The sequence below is a fragment of the Centropristis striata genome, chromosome 22 (genome assembly GCF_030273125.1).
Source record: "Centropristis striata isolate RG_2023a ecotype Rhode Island chromosome 22, C.striata_1.0, whole genome shotgun sequence".
NCBI classification, from domain to species: domain Eukaryota; kingdom Metazoa; phylum Chordata; class Actinopteri; order Perciformes; family Serranidae; genus Centropristis; species Centropristis striata.
In genome coordinates this window covers 13908683-13925392 of record NC_081538.1, presented here as the reverse complement: position 1 = coordinate 13925392, position 16710 = coordinate 13908683, and the positions used below count along the sequence as shown (strand labels likewise).

The window sequence follows — 16710 nt, the reverse complement described above, 5'->3', positions numbered from 1 at the left end:
TCTCTCTCTGTGTATGGTGAGTGTGTGCGTGTGTGTGTGTGTGAGATGAATCAGCAATTGACACTTCTGAGCACTCCACTGTATTCAACCATTGAGTCTGGTTTTGTTGTCATGGACATTATTTGTCACCATGGATGCAAACAAACAGGATGGACATTTTTCTTCCCGATGTTTAATTTAAAGACAGATATTTAATAAAGAGGTGGAGGTTAAGTACATTTTACTGAAGCACTGTACTGAATTATTTGTACTTATCTCAAGTGAGTTTATTTTCCCCCACTACATTTATTAGAGACTTTGCAGATTTAGATTCTAAATATATATTTTGAGCAGATAAAATACAATATAGTGCTTGTATTGACATTTTGCACAATTTTTAGTTTCGTACATTACATTTAGTTGGATTACAATCTAATATTTTGATAGTAACAACAGACCAGGGGTCATAAGTAGAATTAATCGATTTTTAACACAGTGTGTACATAGGCCCAATGCCAATTTGCCTTTATAAATCTCAAACAAATTGGAATTTAGTGTGTGAGGGAGTTTCTTGCCCCACCCTTTTATTTGCTATATCAATCCAAGATAGTTCATTTTAATATATATACTGTAATAGAACATTTTCCCATCAGATCTGTTTTTTATAAGTTTGCTTAGTATGTTGTTCCTACATAACGTTTCAAAATGAGGCTGCTGGACATGAGTGTTAGTCCTGGTGACAAACACACTGACAATTATCGCCAACTATCACTCAACTCAGCTCTACAAAGTTTTTATCATCTTCCTGTTCATTGTTTTGGTTTTACAGCCTGAAACTTTACTGTTTTGACTCACTTTCACTGCTCATAAAATTCATTTTCAGCAGGCAGCTGATTTCAGGAAAAAAAAAACAAAAAATAAAAACAAGCCTCTGTGTACAAAGGTTATAATAGTTTTGGATTTTTCATCAGTTTTAGTTTCAATTTCGTTGTGATTTTTTGTTTTCAAATTCAGTTAGTTTTAATTAGTTTTTAGAGTGAGTTTGCTAGTTTTAATTAGTTATTACTTGTTTGGAAAATGCTTAGTTTTAGTTTACTTTTTATTAGTTTTACTGTTAGTTTTAGTTTTTTTGTAATGGGGTATTTGTTGGGTGCAGGATTCAATAAGGTCACAATAAATGTTTCCTTTATTTCCTTTGTATGATCCATCTCAGCCCCAATAAGTTTATTAAGTCATGAAACCAGATAGATGAAATAGATTTCATATCAACCAAAAAGGTTTACTTATTGTCAAAAGCCATAATAAAAACAACATTTTTTTTAGGGTAAAAAAGTATTTTAAATCAGTTGATTGATGTATAGAGACACCTCTCTGTAAAAACCTTCAGAAAATAGGTTGAGATTTATGAGAAAACAGCCTTTTTTTTTTAAAAAATCCTTCTGTCATTTATGTTAGAGATCTTCTTGCGTCAAAACGTGATGACATTAACTGATGCAACTTCAAACAACATTGTTGAGTTATGATGCACATGGAACACTATGGCAGCTCTCCTAGGGAAAAGTCCTGGTTTGATGTCTCATCCATAGGGTTGCCAACCGTCCCTTGAAAAACGGAATCGTCCCGTATTTAGAAACAAAAGCACCCGTCCCTTATTGAGGTGAAAAGGGATGCACTTTGTCCTGTATTATTGTGACAGTCAAAAAATAAATGGCAATGAAAAATGAACAACAGGGCGCTTTACATGAAAGCTTACGGTAAACTTGCTCCTAGGCCCAGTCCTGCCCCTTTTTACTGAACCAATTTGGAATTACGGAATGCCATAATCTTCCAAAATGGCAATTCAATTGCATACATGTTGCATTTTAAAAGCCAACAAAATGAGTAAATCAAATTGTTATCAGCAAACTCCACTACTTCTTTGAAGGACAGGGCCTAGTTGTTATTTTGTATTAAAGTGAATTGCTGGATAATAATTTGTTTTCCATGTATTCATGGATGTATTCATTCATTCAAATTTCACCACGCCAGGAAGGGTGAAGGTAATGGGGTAGGGCTAGGGGTATAATCCTTGCTCTCCCCTTTGCTTTCACACACTGTATTTATAATTTGTTTCTTTCATAGCTACTATGGCCATAAGAGGGCAATACTAAACAATAGGTGGAGCAGGCTCCTATTCGCCCCTTCTTATGGGTTGATAACCGTTAAAAAATATCCATTCAATTGTCTGATAACATTTGAATCAAGTGTTCATTTTGAAGTGATTGTCCCATGCTAGATAGCAAGCTAGCGCTAGCTCATGAGCATTTTTCTGGCTCATTTTACATTCTGGGCATCCTGATTCAAATGATGTCTGCTCATGTGCCACCTGATGATTGCCCACTCTACATTAACCCTCTGGAGTCCATGAAAGCATGACTTCTTCCACCTGGCTTCTTCATGACGTAAAAATGAAGCAGCATGGAGCCCTGCTGTCAGCTTCCCTCTCACGTTTGGGCTTTTCCAGAAGTTTCCATGTCCAATTTAGTGCGTTAACTCTTTTTCAGCGATGGTTAAAATCACCCCGACCAAGTGTAACATGATTTTAAATTTTTTGCAGAGATTTTTCAGATTTTCAGTGTGCATTTCAACATTTTTGATGCAATCTTTTGTGTTTGCTGTTTTTCTTTGTGTGATTTTGGGCTATTTTTTGTGTGTTTTTTTGCCATTTTTGTGTGTTTTTATCTGTGTTTTTTTGTAATTTTTCATTTGTTGTGTTTTCTGTCATTTTTGTGTGGCTTTTTTGTGGTTTTTATGTGTGTTCTGTGTGTTTTATGTTTTTTGTAACCTTTGTGTGTTTTTGTGTGCTTCTTGTGTTTTTTTTATGTGTGTTTCTGTGTTTTTTGTAAAAATTAAAAAAAATGTTTTTGTATGTTTTTTATTTGTGTTTTTATTTGTGTTTTTACTAATTTTGTGTATTATTATTTTTTGTGTGTGTTTTTTGTGTTTCAAATTGTTGTTGTAATAATCAGGTGAGGTTGTGCTTCAAAAGATGATACCAGCATGACATGGTAATCATTATGTAAGTTGCATATACAGGCAGAATGAAAAAGAGTCAAAAACCAACCAAATAGCCCCAAAACTTCAAAGGGTTAAGGCTTTGTATGTGAACATTTTGGGCTAGTGGTATTTTTTTTAACAATATCAATTCCATTAACTTTAATTTTCCATTTCTCCTGATGGGAGCACTAAACACGTTTTTGCAACAAACACATGTTCCGAAGAAGACTTTAGACACTGGAGAGTAAAAAAAGACAACACAGCCATCAAATATTGCCTGAAGACACAACTTTATTAATAAACCAGCAAGCAAAGCATGTAAAATACAACGCAAGACGCCCAGGAAACAGAGACAGGCATGTATAAAAACCCAAACAAACCATAAAAGTGGAGATGGGCAGCTGAAGCCTTGCCAACGGCTGTAAACAGAGTGACAGAGAGAAGAAAGAACAATGGAAGGAAGGAATGAGTAGCCGTTAAGAGGCGGCGTGACGAGTGTGCACTGAGGTTGTCGTTTACATCCACACAATAAAGACATTCACAAGTGTCTGGTAGAGCGCAGGGACGGGTCTGCTGGACTGGAAACTACTGTGGCAACAGGGGAAAAGGTGCTGGACTGGTTGTAAGTGATGCCTCAGGTTAATAGTCTGATTCCAGATACTGCTGCTGACGTGACACTACAGTGAGTAGCAGATTACAAAACAGAGTTAATGCTGGTTGGTTATGGGTTAATACTCTGCTCTCTCCTCTTCTGCAGCCAAAACCTGACATTTCTGAGAAAACTGAGAGAAAGAGAGAGAATAGATGCTGTTCACCCATCAGTGGTATCATGTAGCAAGAGCCCCATCACACTTCTGCTTTTTATGAGTCTTTGGGAGATCAGATAGCATCTGATATGAAGTGAAAGTGCATCCAAAAAGCATTAGAGATGGACTGACATCTAATTCCCAAATTTTCTCGGGAGGTGGTTTGAGATGATTAATAGGTATGAATACATCTGTCTCTCTAAGATGCAGTCTTTATTCTTCCAAAGTGGAACTATGTCAGAAAAAGCTCTGTTACACTGCAAAAAAGGAAAACAAGATCAAAACGCTAAATCTGAGGTAAATTGTTTTTGCTGCATGGACAGATAATTTCACTTGACAAGACTTCTTAAATTAAGATTGTTAAATCTAGGAATAAGCATGTTGTACGCTCAAAATAAGAAATTAACTCTTAAAACAAGATAAATTGTGCAACACTTCTAAATCAAAAGTTTTTTTTATCTTGGTAAGAAACAAATAATTGTCAGGTCACTCTGCTCGGGCCAGTTCATCGATGCTTGCAGCTTTAATTTATCTTGTTTTAAGAGTTAATTTCTTATTTTAAGTGTTCAACATGCTTATTTCTAGATTTAATAAGTGAAATTATCTGTCCATGCAGCAAGATCATTTCCATCAGATTTAGTGTTTTTATCTCGTTTTTAGACACACCTTTTTTGCAGTGTAGTTGTTTTTGTTCCTGTCACATGCAAAGTGATGGAGAAAAAGGCCCCATCAGTTTCAACACATACACACAGTAGCATGTTGCTGTATCTGATCCCTGATCAGTACATACAACATTTGAATGATGAGTCACAGTCTGTGAAAACATTATGAGCTCCCTCATCATGACTAAAGGGCTAAAGAGCAAACGTTCTATTGGTTTTTCTTTAGGTCCTACCAAACAGCTCCAGGTGTGTTATCTCTGATTTACATGTAGCAGAGAGAAAAAAGATTCATATATACATAGTGTAAAATATAAAAATCAACATCTGGATATGTGACACTTGAAATAACAAGTGTAAATGTGGCCTGGACGTTAAACGGCCTAATGTTCCCTTTCGAGGTGGGTCCTGCATTATAATCTGATCTTGTAGTTTTAAGTCTCTATTTTAGTTTATATTGTGCTCCCATGGTGAACACCCCTAAACAGTGTATTGTCACGAAGGGGTTCGTATGAGTCAAGGTTATTACAGTTAATAATGAAAACTATGATTTAAAAAAATATTTTCGTTAACTGAAATAAAAATAAAAACAAACTAACTGAAACTGTATTTTGTGGTTACAAAACAAACTAAAATTATAGTGAAAATGTCCTTCGTTTTCGTCTTTGTCAATTTTTTTCATCCGTAAACCTTTTTGGTTGATATGAAAACTATTTCATCTATCTGGTTTTATGAATTAATAAACTCATTGGGGCTGAGATGGATCAGATAAAGGAAATAAAGGAAACATTTATTGTGACATTATTGAATCTGGCACCCAACAAATACCCCATTACAAAAAAAACTAAAACTAATAAAAACTAAACTAAAACTAAGCATTTTCAAAAAATAAAAACAAATTAAAACTGGCAAACTCACTCTAAAAAACGAATTAAAACTAACTGAATTTGAAAACAAAAAATCACAACGAAATTAAAACTAAAACTAATGAAAAATCCAAAACTATTATAACCTTGGTATGAGTTCCAGTGAAAACTTTCAGCATGATTCATATGATATCCTACAAATGTAACATGTGATGACATTAGTTTGGACCCATTTATTCTGAAAAATGTTTAGGTACCAAAATCTCTTTCTAAGGTTTGGCAAAATGGTTAGGAAAGAAGAACAGGATTAGGTTTTTAAAAAGTCTACTTCGGGACATAAGTTCTAACAGCGAGACATGAACACCGGTCTCCTGGTTGAAAGATCGGTGGTTTGACTCCCCTTCAACCCACCCAACATCATCTATAGACAATACATACAAATTCCAGTACATTACTTTTCTTAGGAAATCCTCAGATCCTTCACAAAGACAGCCTGCCCTAAATAAAGATAGAAAATATGGGGTCAAGTGGGGTCAACAGGGGCCCAAACACAGTTGTTTTTTTGCTCCTCACAGGTTTATCTCGCCAATGTGCAGACCTAATTACAGTTAGGGCCCGACCAATAATGGAGGTATGGGATCAATGCCAACACCAATATAGGTAGTTAAAAAAATTCTGATATCAATATATTTTGCTCTCTATACTATATACTCATGTTACATTAACATTCCAATGGGCTAAGTAGTTGTAAGCTGTATTTTCTGACATTTTCTTTGCATACTTGTTAGATTTATATGTGATTTGAACATCTTTCACATTATTCTAATGGCATGAGTTTTTGTTTGAGAGCAAGGATAAACTTCAAGTACCTGTTGATGACTTCTGTCTTGCTTTGAGCCCATTCATCTCAGTGTCTGATCCTACAATGTGTTATTTCTGACACTACAACTGAGGGGCGCCAAAGTTACACTTTTATAAATTCTACACATTGTGGTTTTAACCCTTAATAGGGCACCCACTGAAATACTTGCAAATTCCAAATTTCAACCCTAGAGAATATTGAGGATATTACATACAGAAAGAATGTGGACTGTGGAGTGTGTAAAAAACATACGGACCTGGGGGAGGGGGTAATATTTTCAGAAAAAGTTTACGAGATTAAAGTGGCAAATCTAGGAGAAGAAAATGCGCAGATTTATGAGATTTAAAGTGGTGAATCTGCAAGAAAAAAGTTGCTTTTTCACCACTTTTTTCTCGTAAATCGGCGACTTTTTCCGCGCAGATTTGCCACTTTAAATATCTTAAATCTGCAACTTTTTTTGGCTCATAAAGGGTTAAGATGATTGATAAATCCTTGAGTGGGATTTTTACATTGGTCTGGAAACCCTGATGCATTCTGGTAGCAGAACTTCCTCGATGTCTCTCTCTCTCTCTCTCTCTCTCTCTCTCTCTCTCTCTCTCTCTCTGAAACACACTCTCACAAACATCCATATACACACATAAAGCTCATACATAAGTGACAATGAGTGATGGAGGCTGAAAACCCTGCAGCACTTGGAGCAAATGAAAACCAATGATTATCTAACACGACGATCTCCCAGCTGGGACACTGAGCTGCTGGATGGATGTAGGCGTGATAGGCTTCCGCTGTACAGGTTTGGCTTCACCTCTTACAGTAACCTGGCTTAGAGCCACTGCTGCATCAAGACAACTGCTTATGCACTCAGTTTCAGGGTTAGACCGATATACATCTGTTTGGGCTGTATGTGTAGTTATAATATAATCACAATACCATCTCCCACCACCATCTCTAACTGTAGATAATACCTATTGAGGCATTGTGTGTCAACAGCAGGGAGTTGTTGGGTAAATGAATTCTTCACTTATAGGCAGTAATGTATGCTGCACCAGTAAATATTTGTATATGTGTGTGTGGCCAGACCTCTAATAAACCTGTTCATTAGCCTGGGCCTCTCTTTTGATGTTTACTTGTCTCATGATGGTGTAAATGTTTCAGAGTGAGTCAAGGAAGGATCCTCAAACGGCAAACTGAATCTGAAGAATTCTACATCATCAACATCTGCTGAAGGACTGTCTAAGATTAGCTTGCCAACATATAGCTAACATTAGCTTGCTAACATATAGCTAACATTAGCTTGCTAACACATAGCTAACATTAGCTTGCTAAATATAGCTAATATTAGCTTGCTAACAGCCAACGGAAGACATTGGTTGTATCCCAAAGTCAAGGAAGGATCCTCAAACGGCTGAATCTGAAGGATACTATGTTATTAACATCCACTAAAGGACTGTCCCAATGTCCAGGATCCTCCAGAGGACAGAGTCCTTATTTTGCCCAAATTCCAAGTTTGCATGTGTGTACACTTTGTGCGCCCCAGTACCCATAAAGCATCGTGCACACCGGTCTACCAGGAGATTTAAAAATGACGAGCGAAGAAACAGCGACGCAACCGACGCAATATGAATTTAAATATACTTATACTTATATATAATGTAAGTATTTTCAGTTGACACTGAATCTTATCACATAATTTACAAAACTTGTGTTCAAATTCAAGCAAAACATATGCATAAACAAATGACAGAATATTTAGCTAAAAGATGATAAACGTCATCATGATACATTGCCAGTTAAGTTAATTAATGCCGCCTCAGTCGCTAAAGTTATTGTTAATTCATATATATGTGTCAGATGATGTACTCTGTGTAAAGTACACGTAGCTATGCCATTCAGAAAGTTATACATTTGTTTATTGTGTTAAAAGACCAACAGCCTGCTATTATCTGTTATTGTTATTTATAAATAACTGTTATTGTCCTGTACTGTAAAATAAAATTTAAAACATCACAGAACACATCTCCATGGTGAGTTATGCTCCGCTGCTTTTATGAAACTAAGTAGCGGGAAAATTCAGCCAGTATCAGTGAAATATTCAGGCTTTTCAGGCCACTTTGTGGCTTTTACTTGCTAAATCGTGGAGATTCAACCTTAACTATTAATAGGGCACTCATTGAAATACTGGCAAATTCCAAATTTCAACCCTAGAGAATATTGGAGGATATTACATACTACCAGAATGTGGACTGAGGAATGTGTAAAAAAAACATACGGACCCGGGGGAGGGGGGTAATATTTTGAGAGAGTGGTGAATCTGCACGAAAAAAGTTGTTTTTAATCCATTCTTTTTCTCATAAATCTGTGACTTTTTTTGTGCAGATTTGCCACTTTAAAACTCTTAAATCTGCAACTTTTTTTGCGCAGATTTGCCACTTTAATCTAGTAAATTTGTATTTTTTTCTCGAAATAAGTTCTCCTCGTACAAGTCACTGAAGAATAATTGTACGACTGTTTCTTGCAGATTTTTTTTCTACATTTTTCATTTTTACGTTGGAGGTCAAGGTCAATAAAGTTAATATTATTATATTATTATCATACTGATTGGTCAGATTTCATGGTGTCACTGTCTGTGAGCTGGAAGAAATCCAATCCATGTGGTTCTACAACCTCACAGAGAGACATGGGGACCCCATTTTGATATCCACTGAAGTTACCAAATATAGTTCTTCTTCTTTTCACAAATATGTGGAAAAGTGCTGATGGCAAAGCCACAACCATGTCATGAACTGGTTTTGAGATTGCAGCGCTGAATTTAGGCAGAACGTCAAATTACACAATGACGCACACCTGCACTCTGAAGGCTGTTCTATTTGTGCGTTACACCAGTCATAGAAGGACTCTGGCCTCGTCTCTGGAGGACCCGACTCTGAAGGAAGGATCCTACCAAGGAAGGACCCTTGACATTGGGATACAGCCAGTGAGGCTACACAAAGATATTTCTGGCTGGTCAACAATAAATAGCCCTCCAGCATGTAACTGCAGCACAATTACCTCACAACTTTCACATCTTGACCCTATGGCATCAGGCTTTAGGCCCTGCCTTTTAATGTTACTAATGCTTGTGCCTGTAGATGTGACCAGACAAAATCCATTTTAAGCATACACAGGTCTTTATGTATCAGCCAAAGAATACAGAGACTGCATCCTTAAGTGGGACAACATCACATCAAAAAACAGTGAATGGCTGAACTGGCCGTCTGTTCCATCTGCTCTGTCCAGACATATTTTCTTTGTATTTCAGTCAAAAATATAGGCATGTAGCTTGAATCCTTGTTATAAATCTGGCCATATTGTAGGAGTTTTTGATTCTAAGTGTTGACCAATACTTCCATTGGAAAGTATTGCTATTGGTACTTAATAAACCTATATCGGTCTAACCCTGGTCGCTATATACACATATACATAGACAGCAGTGGGAACATACTGTGGAGGTAGGGGTTGAGGGAGGTTTGGTTTAACTATTGATTGAGAAATTTGATCTGTCCACGAGGGTGCGATTTGTGATGACTTGTTGACTGAGACAGATTGCATTCTGGGAAAAGTCTTGTAGTGTAATCCCACTGTCAGACTGTACCACTGAGCTTGAGACTGACTGGATGGAGACGGAGGAGCGTGGGTTTTGTTGACTGTACTGGCGTGGATCAGTGGGGGCAGAGAGGAGGCCCAGCTGCTCCTCACAGGCAGAAGTCAAAGGTCAGGTCAGACTTGCCCATCTTCTGTCTGTACACCGTGTCAAACTTTTCATTCATAGACACTGTAAAGACGTCCTTCCACAGACCCGCACGACCTGCAGGAGAATACATATTTTATTTATTTAGAGTTAGAACAGCTCACAATGAAAGATTTTCTGATTTACTTCATATTAACCCTTTGATGCACAACATGGGTCTAAAGTGACCCAACTAAGTTTTTATATTCTATATCTTTGCAATAAATTCATTTTCATCATTCAGTATTCCAGGTTTTCCTCAAATAACTTGTTTTTGATCATCATACATCCTAACTTTTTGTTTTCATTTCTTACTTTTTTATTAAAAACCCTTTTTTATCACTATGCTTCTAATGTACAAGGTCATTTTTGACCCATGTTGTGCATTAGAGGGTGTTTATATGTTGTCAACAATTTAAAACCTGACAAAGAAGACACAAATATTAACTATCCTATTTTGTTAATTTGGTGGCTCTAATAAGTCTCAAATGTTAAAATATGTGATTTTCCAATGTAATCTGGTGGTTCTAACAACTCTTATAAAGTTAAACCTTAAAAACAAGACAAACATAGTTACACATATACTCAAATTGTTAATTTAGTGTATCACTTTTTGTATCACTACACTTCTAATGCACAAGGTCATTTTGGCCCATGTGTGTAAACTTGATGTAATAATACAAAAACTATTTTTCTTCATAAAGTATGAAAGGAAAAATGGATATAATGATCTGTTGTAATTTTAAAAAAAAGAAATTCAAACACACAGCCAGCATGAAATAACATGGGGAATGAATGGGGGTCATTTTTGCCCCATGTTGTGCATTAGAAGGTGTTTATATGTTGTGCATCAAAGGGTTAAAGGGATACTTCAGATCTGAAGTGGGGTTGTAGCTGTTACCTATGCTCTCTTCAAAGCCACCAGACTCCTTTGACAAAAACAGTCATTTTAACTTGCAGAACACTGCTCTACCACTGCCTCCATCGTTTAGTTTTGTTGTTGTTATTGTGTGACTTTAATCATTATTTATTTATTTATTTCTATAGCACCTTTCAAAACCAGGGTTACAAGGTGCTTTACAAAATACATTATCATGTAGGCAATAGAACAGTTAAAACAAAAATAACAGAACATCATCAAAAACAGTGAACAAGCATTTAGATAAAATGACCCTTTAGAAAATAAAGTTTTGTCAATTTTTGTCAAAGGAGTCTGGTGGCTTAAAAAAAGAACATTTATACCAGCTTCAGATCCGCCTCCTGATTTGTGTATAATCACTTAATTTATTAAGTTATTTCACTTCTGTACCTAAGTATAGTTATAAGGCATGTGATGAAAAACATGATTACAACAAAGATTCCCAAAAAATAAGGATGCTGTGTAAAACGTAAATAAAAAACAGAATGATATATAGATAGATAGATAGATAGATAGATAGATAGATAGATAGATAGATAGATAGATAGATAGATAGATAGATAGATAGATAGATATACAAAAGAATATCAGATTGAATATAAAACATATTGCCTTTGTACAGTTTTTGATTGAATCTGAACTATGAATTTTTTAAAATGGCAATACTGACATAGATATTGGACATTCATGGTGCCCCTCTGGATCAAATATGGGCTGAAAAATGTGCCACCAGAAACTGAATTTGAATCATTTATATTTGAATTCGAATTGCTTAACTTGAATAATTGCATTAAAAAACTGAATTTGAATCACATAATTTTAATTTGTATTGTTCAATTTGAATCATTGCATTGAAAAACTGAATCTGAATTGTAATTTGGAATTGAATTTATTCGTTTGGAACTGAACATTCAGTTCTCACAATTCAAATTCAGTTCGCAAAATTCAATTTAAATTTTCTGGACAAATTCAGTTTCTGATGGCACATATTTCAGCCCATAAAAAAAGCCTTCGGTTTACTTGACCCATCTGTCTACGCTGACTTTGTCGCTCTTTACACTGCATCATCTGACTTCCTCCTTTTCCTCCCATAATAATTACTTAGCCACTAGAGGTCACCGCCTATTACGTAGTATTGTTTTTGGGTGGAGAACAATCCTGTAATAACAGGTGTCTTTTTATATATATATTTTTTTAATTCATTGAGTCCCGTCCTAATTTCCTGTTCCAATAAATACATCAAAATAAAGGCTCAAGCTGGCCTTAAACTGCTGTTTTTAAGGCTTTTAGTTCATCTTCAGTACTGCCACAGTCTTTATGTATTCCTGCACAACAGTTATGCAGCGTTACTCTGCATTATAGTGATGATTCATCCTAGAGTTTGCAGCCTGCCACAGCTCTGACTCACCTGCTGCGGTGTGTGTGTGACAGCTCAGACTGACAGCTGTTTGTTAAGCCTATAGCACAGCAGACGGCAGACTTCCATGCACTAAAAGAAAAGGAATTAGATGGAAAACTGAAAATAATAAAACACAAACAGATGGCAGAAACCACAAGAAATCATCAAAATCAAAATAGAAATGGCAACATAAATACTTTAGGGAATAAACATAAAATAATGACATTTAAAGAGGGTTGAACCAAAGCAGACGAGGCTGCGGTTTGTAATCGGACCATACAGTACAAATACAATCTGTGGTGTACATGCAACATGTAGCCACATGGTGGTGCTAGGGTCAAGTCAATCCTCATATCCATGCACACAACTCAAGACCACATGATATATTTAGACCATTATGGAAGACATTCAGTATTAAATACATTTTTAAAGCATTTTATAGAATTATAATCATATGAATAAAGAGTGCTTTTGGATTTCATTTGATTGGAATATTTTCATTCTAGATGTTTTTCTTTTAACCCTCTGGGGTCTATGAACGTGCCGTCCTGATCAGATCATGTGATGTTTAACAAAAAAACTAGGTCACATGGAGCGCTGCTATCAACTTCACTCCAAAGTACAGACGTGAAAATTTCTCCCAATTTTTGTTTGACATTCCTAGGTCATGTAAAACCAAAGATATAATAGTGTTAATTTGATAGTACAGAAATATTTGAGCGTTGGTGTAGCTCTCTGTGTAATTATGCACAGCTAACAAGGGGGGGGAAAGCCTATAAATATACATGTTTTTATGGGACTTTTTTGTATATAGTTTTATTATATTTAAATTTGACCTTTTTATATGTCTATATTTGTATCCTATGTTTACATTTTCAAGTTCCAAAACAGTTCATTGAGCATATTTGTGTTTTTTATTGTAGTAAATAGTATATTTTTTCAACTCAATATGTTGATAAAGTAGGTTAAAATGAGAAAATTGGATACCAAATATGGGTAAACATTTTTTTATGTGGTACATGAAGGGCAAAAAAATAGGCTCAGACCCCAGAGGGTTAAAATAAATTCATGACGGCATTTTTCATAATGAAGACTTATTTCAAGTACAGTATTATTACATAATTTCATGACAGTGGTGTTGTCACACACCCTGTCTTTGTTCCAGCCAGTCTCATGCCCACTAGAGATCCCCATCCTCCTACTGAACACCTTCTGCCCTGCATGTTGACTCTAATGTCCCTGTTTTAAATGGTCCGCTCATTATCAAGCAGGTGAAGTTAAGCAGATGTAATGAGAATGGGGACACTGTTGTTGCACTAGCTAACAGGAGCTAACAGGCTAAATGAGCTTGTCTGCCTGTTGTCATGTCACAAATGATTTTTTCATTTATTTAATTTAACACTTGGGGTTCCTTAGCTCACTTTGGTTATTATGCAAATACAGTATCTGCTGTATATTAAAAGCTGTGCATGTGTTAATGTGACAGTACCTTCAACACTTATGGCAAGATCAGTGAAGTGTGTTCTGCCCTATACAGAGTCCAACTGCAGTAACTACGCAAAGGGTTAAACTGAGAAAAACTGCTTTAAAGTTTTTTCACGCTTTTTGACTGGCCAGCCAAAAGGGTTATAGGTAGATAAGTGATATGACTCTTATTTCTACATGTATTGATGATGTCATTTTTATGCTCAAAAATCATGATGTGGTAAGTGCAATTACTGCTTAGTTTTGAGTTGGATTTTGTGTTTTTTTTATAATTATTTCCCTGAAATAAAGCAAAATTGAAATCTAAAACTTTTTCACAAGATATTACAGACATCAAGGGGTTCATTTTTTAGTTATAACTCAATTTTGACCAAAAATGTAGTTACTGCAGTTAGACTTTGTAGGGCAGTGTTGTCCAGTGTTAGTGTTTGATATGAATACAGTGTCTCATATAAAACTGTCTTGCTTCCAAAGCTTTCTGCATAGCTCAGTCTAAGGTCTGAGGATTGAAATGTTGACTTTGATACTGTCTCACAGAAACTGACTGAACTGTCTGTCTGTGTGTGTGTGTGTGTGTGTGTGTGTGTGTGTGTGTGTGTGTGTGTGTGTGTGTGTGTGTGTGTGTGTGTGTGTTAGAATGGGAAAACACCACAGCTAGCATTGGTGAAAGGGGAAGATCCAGTCTTATATAACTGGTTTCAAATTTCTCTGGCCCTGTCTGTCTAATCCTGATCTAATTATATTCTCATTATAATCCCATTATAGTAAACAGTATAATGGAGCAGGTGTATCGACATTATATCAGATGACGAGGCCTGCTGTACTGGATGTTTCCATACCGTGTCCTGTAAAGCCTTCACACTCATCACTGCAGGTCAGATTACTCTCTATACACAAACCCATAGCCTCTTCACAAAAAAATAACATGTACAACACAGTGAAATAACACTTTTTTTTTTTTGGAATAAACTGTGTATTTGGCAGTAGTTAGGGAAAATAAGTTCTCAGACAGCTATTTAATTTAGTTTAGGTTAATTCTGCCCTAACTGCAGTAACTACATTTTTGGTCGAAATTGACTTACTAAAAAACTTAAAAAAAAAACTAAAAATGAACTCCTTGATGTCTGTTTTATCTTGTGACAAAGTTTTAGATTTCAATTTTGCTTTATTTCAGAGGAATAATTATATAAAAACCACAAAATCCAACTCAAAACTAAGCAGTTATTGCACTAATCATGTCTGCTTTGGATATATATACTAATTTAAACATAAAAATAATAGAAATTTTAAGTGTATTTGAAAGGGAAATTATTATCTAGATAGTGATGAAGTAAAAAAGAGATACAATTATATTAAGACTAAAATATAACATTTCTTTATGAAATTCAAATCTTTGAATAGAGTTGTTAAGCACTTTTAAATGATCTTATAACAAAATCAATTTGAAAATGTTTATTCACTGAAAACTAAATATAAAAGCTGAAAGAAGACAACAACATTGTAGTTACTGCACTCTGTCATTACTATTAGAACCTTTTACAGCAAAGTGTGCACAGTGTACACAAGAGTGCAGTCATTTTTGGGGTCAAAGGTCAAATAAATCATCATGATTTTTTAGCATAAAAATTACTTAATCAATACATGTAGAATTAAGTGTCATATCACCTATCTACCTGTAACCAATTTGGCTGGCCAGTTAAAAAACATTAAAAACTTTAAAACTGCTTTTCTCAGTTTTATCCTTTGTGTAGTTACTGCAGTTAGACTTTTTAGTAAAGTAAAGCTGGTGAGTTCCTTCAAAAAAATCAAAATTTAAGTAAATATATATTAATTCATATATATATATATATATATATATATATATGCAACTTGTGAAATGAAAACACTTGTAAATTCATTTGTGCTCAAACCTACATCTGTCCTGGCTGTGATGTGAACTGCAGCTTGCAATTGAAATATTGATACTTGTGTTTGTAGCATTTTATAAGAGAAGTTAAATGTCTTCAAAAATGCTATACATACATGAAAAAGTGTCAACCAGACACTTTCTGTATGTGGGCAATTTTTTAATTTACAGCACAAAATGTCTGTGCCAAGGCTATAATAGTTTTGGATTTTTCATAAATTTTAGTTTTAATTTTTAGTTTTCAAATTCATTTAGTTTTAATTTGTTTTTAGAGTGAGTTTGCTAGTGTTTATTATTTTTTGCTTAGTTTTAGTTTAGTTTTTATTAGTTTTAGTTTTTTTGTAATGGGGTATTTGTTGGGTGCCAGATTCAATCAGGTCACAATAAATGTTCCTTTATTTCCTTTGTCTGATCCATCTCAGCCCCATTAAGTTTATTAAGTCATAAAACCAGATAGATGACATAGATTTCATATCAACCAAAATGTTTACATATGAAAAAAGTTGACAAAGACGAAAACGAAGGACATTTTCACTATAATTTTAGTTAGTTTTGTAACCACACAATACAGTTTCAGTTAGTTATCGTTTTTTGTTTTTTTAATTCTCGTTTGTTTGTTTTTATTTCAGTTAACAAAAATGTTTTTTCAATTCTAGTTTTTGTTATTTCGTTAGTTTTTCGTTAACTGTAATGACCCTGATCTGTGCTAACTAAAACTTATGGATGAACCATTTCTGGTAACAGCTGCTATCACAATATGACAAAGTATTATTAAGATTGAAAATCCTGATTGGGTCATATAATCATATGAGTCACAGTTAAACCTGGATCCGGTTAGTGTCAGTGAGTAATGCCCAGGTCCATGCACAGCTGTACACAGTTATTACAGGGACGATTAGGACTACAGGGATTAAGTCAGGGTTTCTGAAAGAGAAGTTTCTATTTTTAGTAACTTAGGGGAAGTGACTCTTTAAAGCCCACACTCTTCACTGCAGATTCACTACGGTTAACTTCTCATCCACAAACG

General features: G+C 35.2%; 1 protein-coding gene across 1 annotated transcript in view; it reads right to left on the bottom strand.

The window, feature by feature from the left end:
* Positions 1 to 7409: 7409 nt before the first annotated feature.
* The window catches only part of sult4a1 (sulfotransferase family 4A, member 1), a 38458-nt gene continuing 29157 nt past the window's right edge, over positions 7410 to 16710 (bottom strand). Inside the window, exon 7 of the mRNA XM_059325520.1 lies at positions 7410 to 10052. Within this exon, the coding sequence (XP_059181503.1) occupies positions 9940 to 10052 (113 nt within the window). The 3' untranslated portion in view covers positions 7410 to 9939. The remainder of the gene's footprint in view (positions 10053 to 16710) is intronic.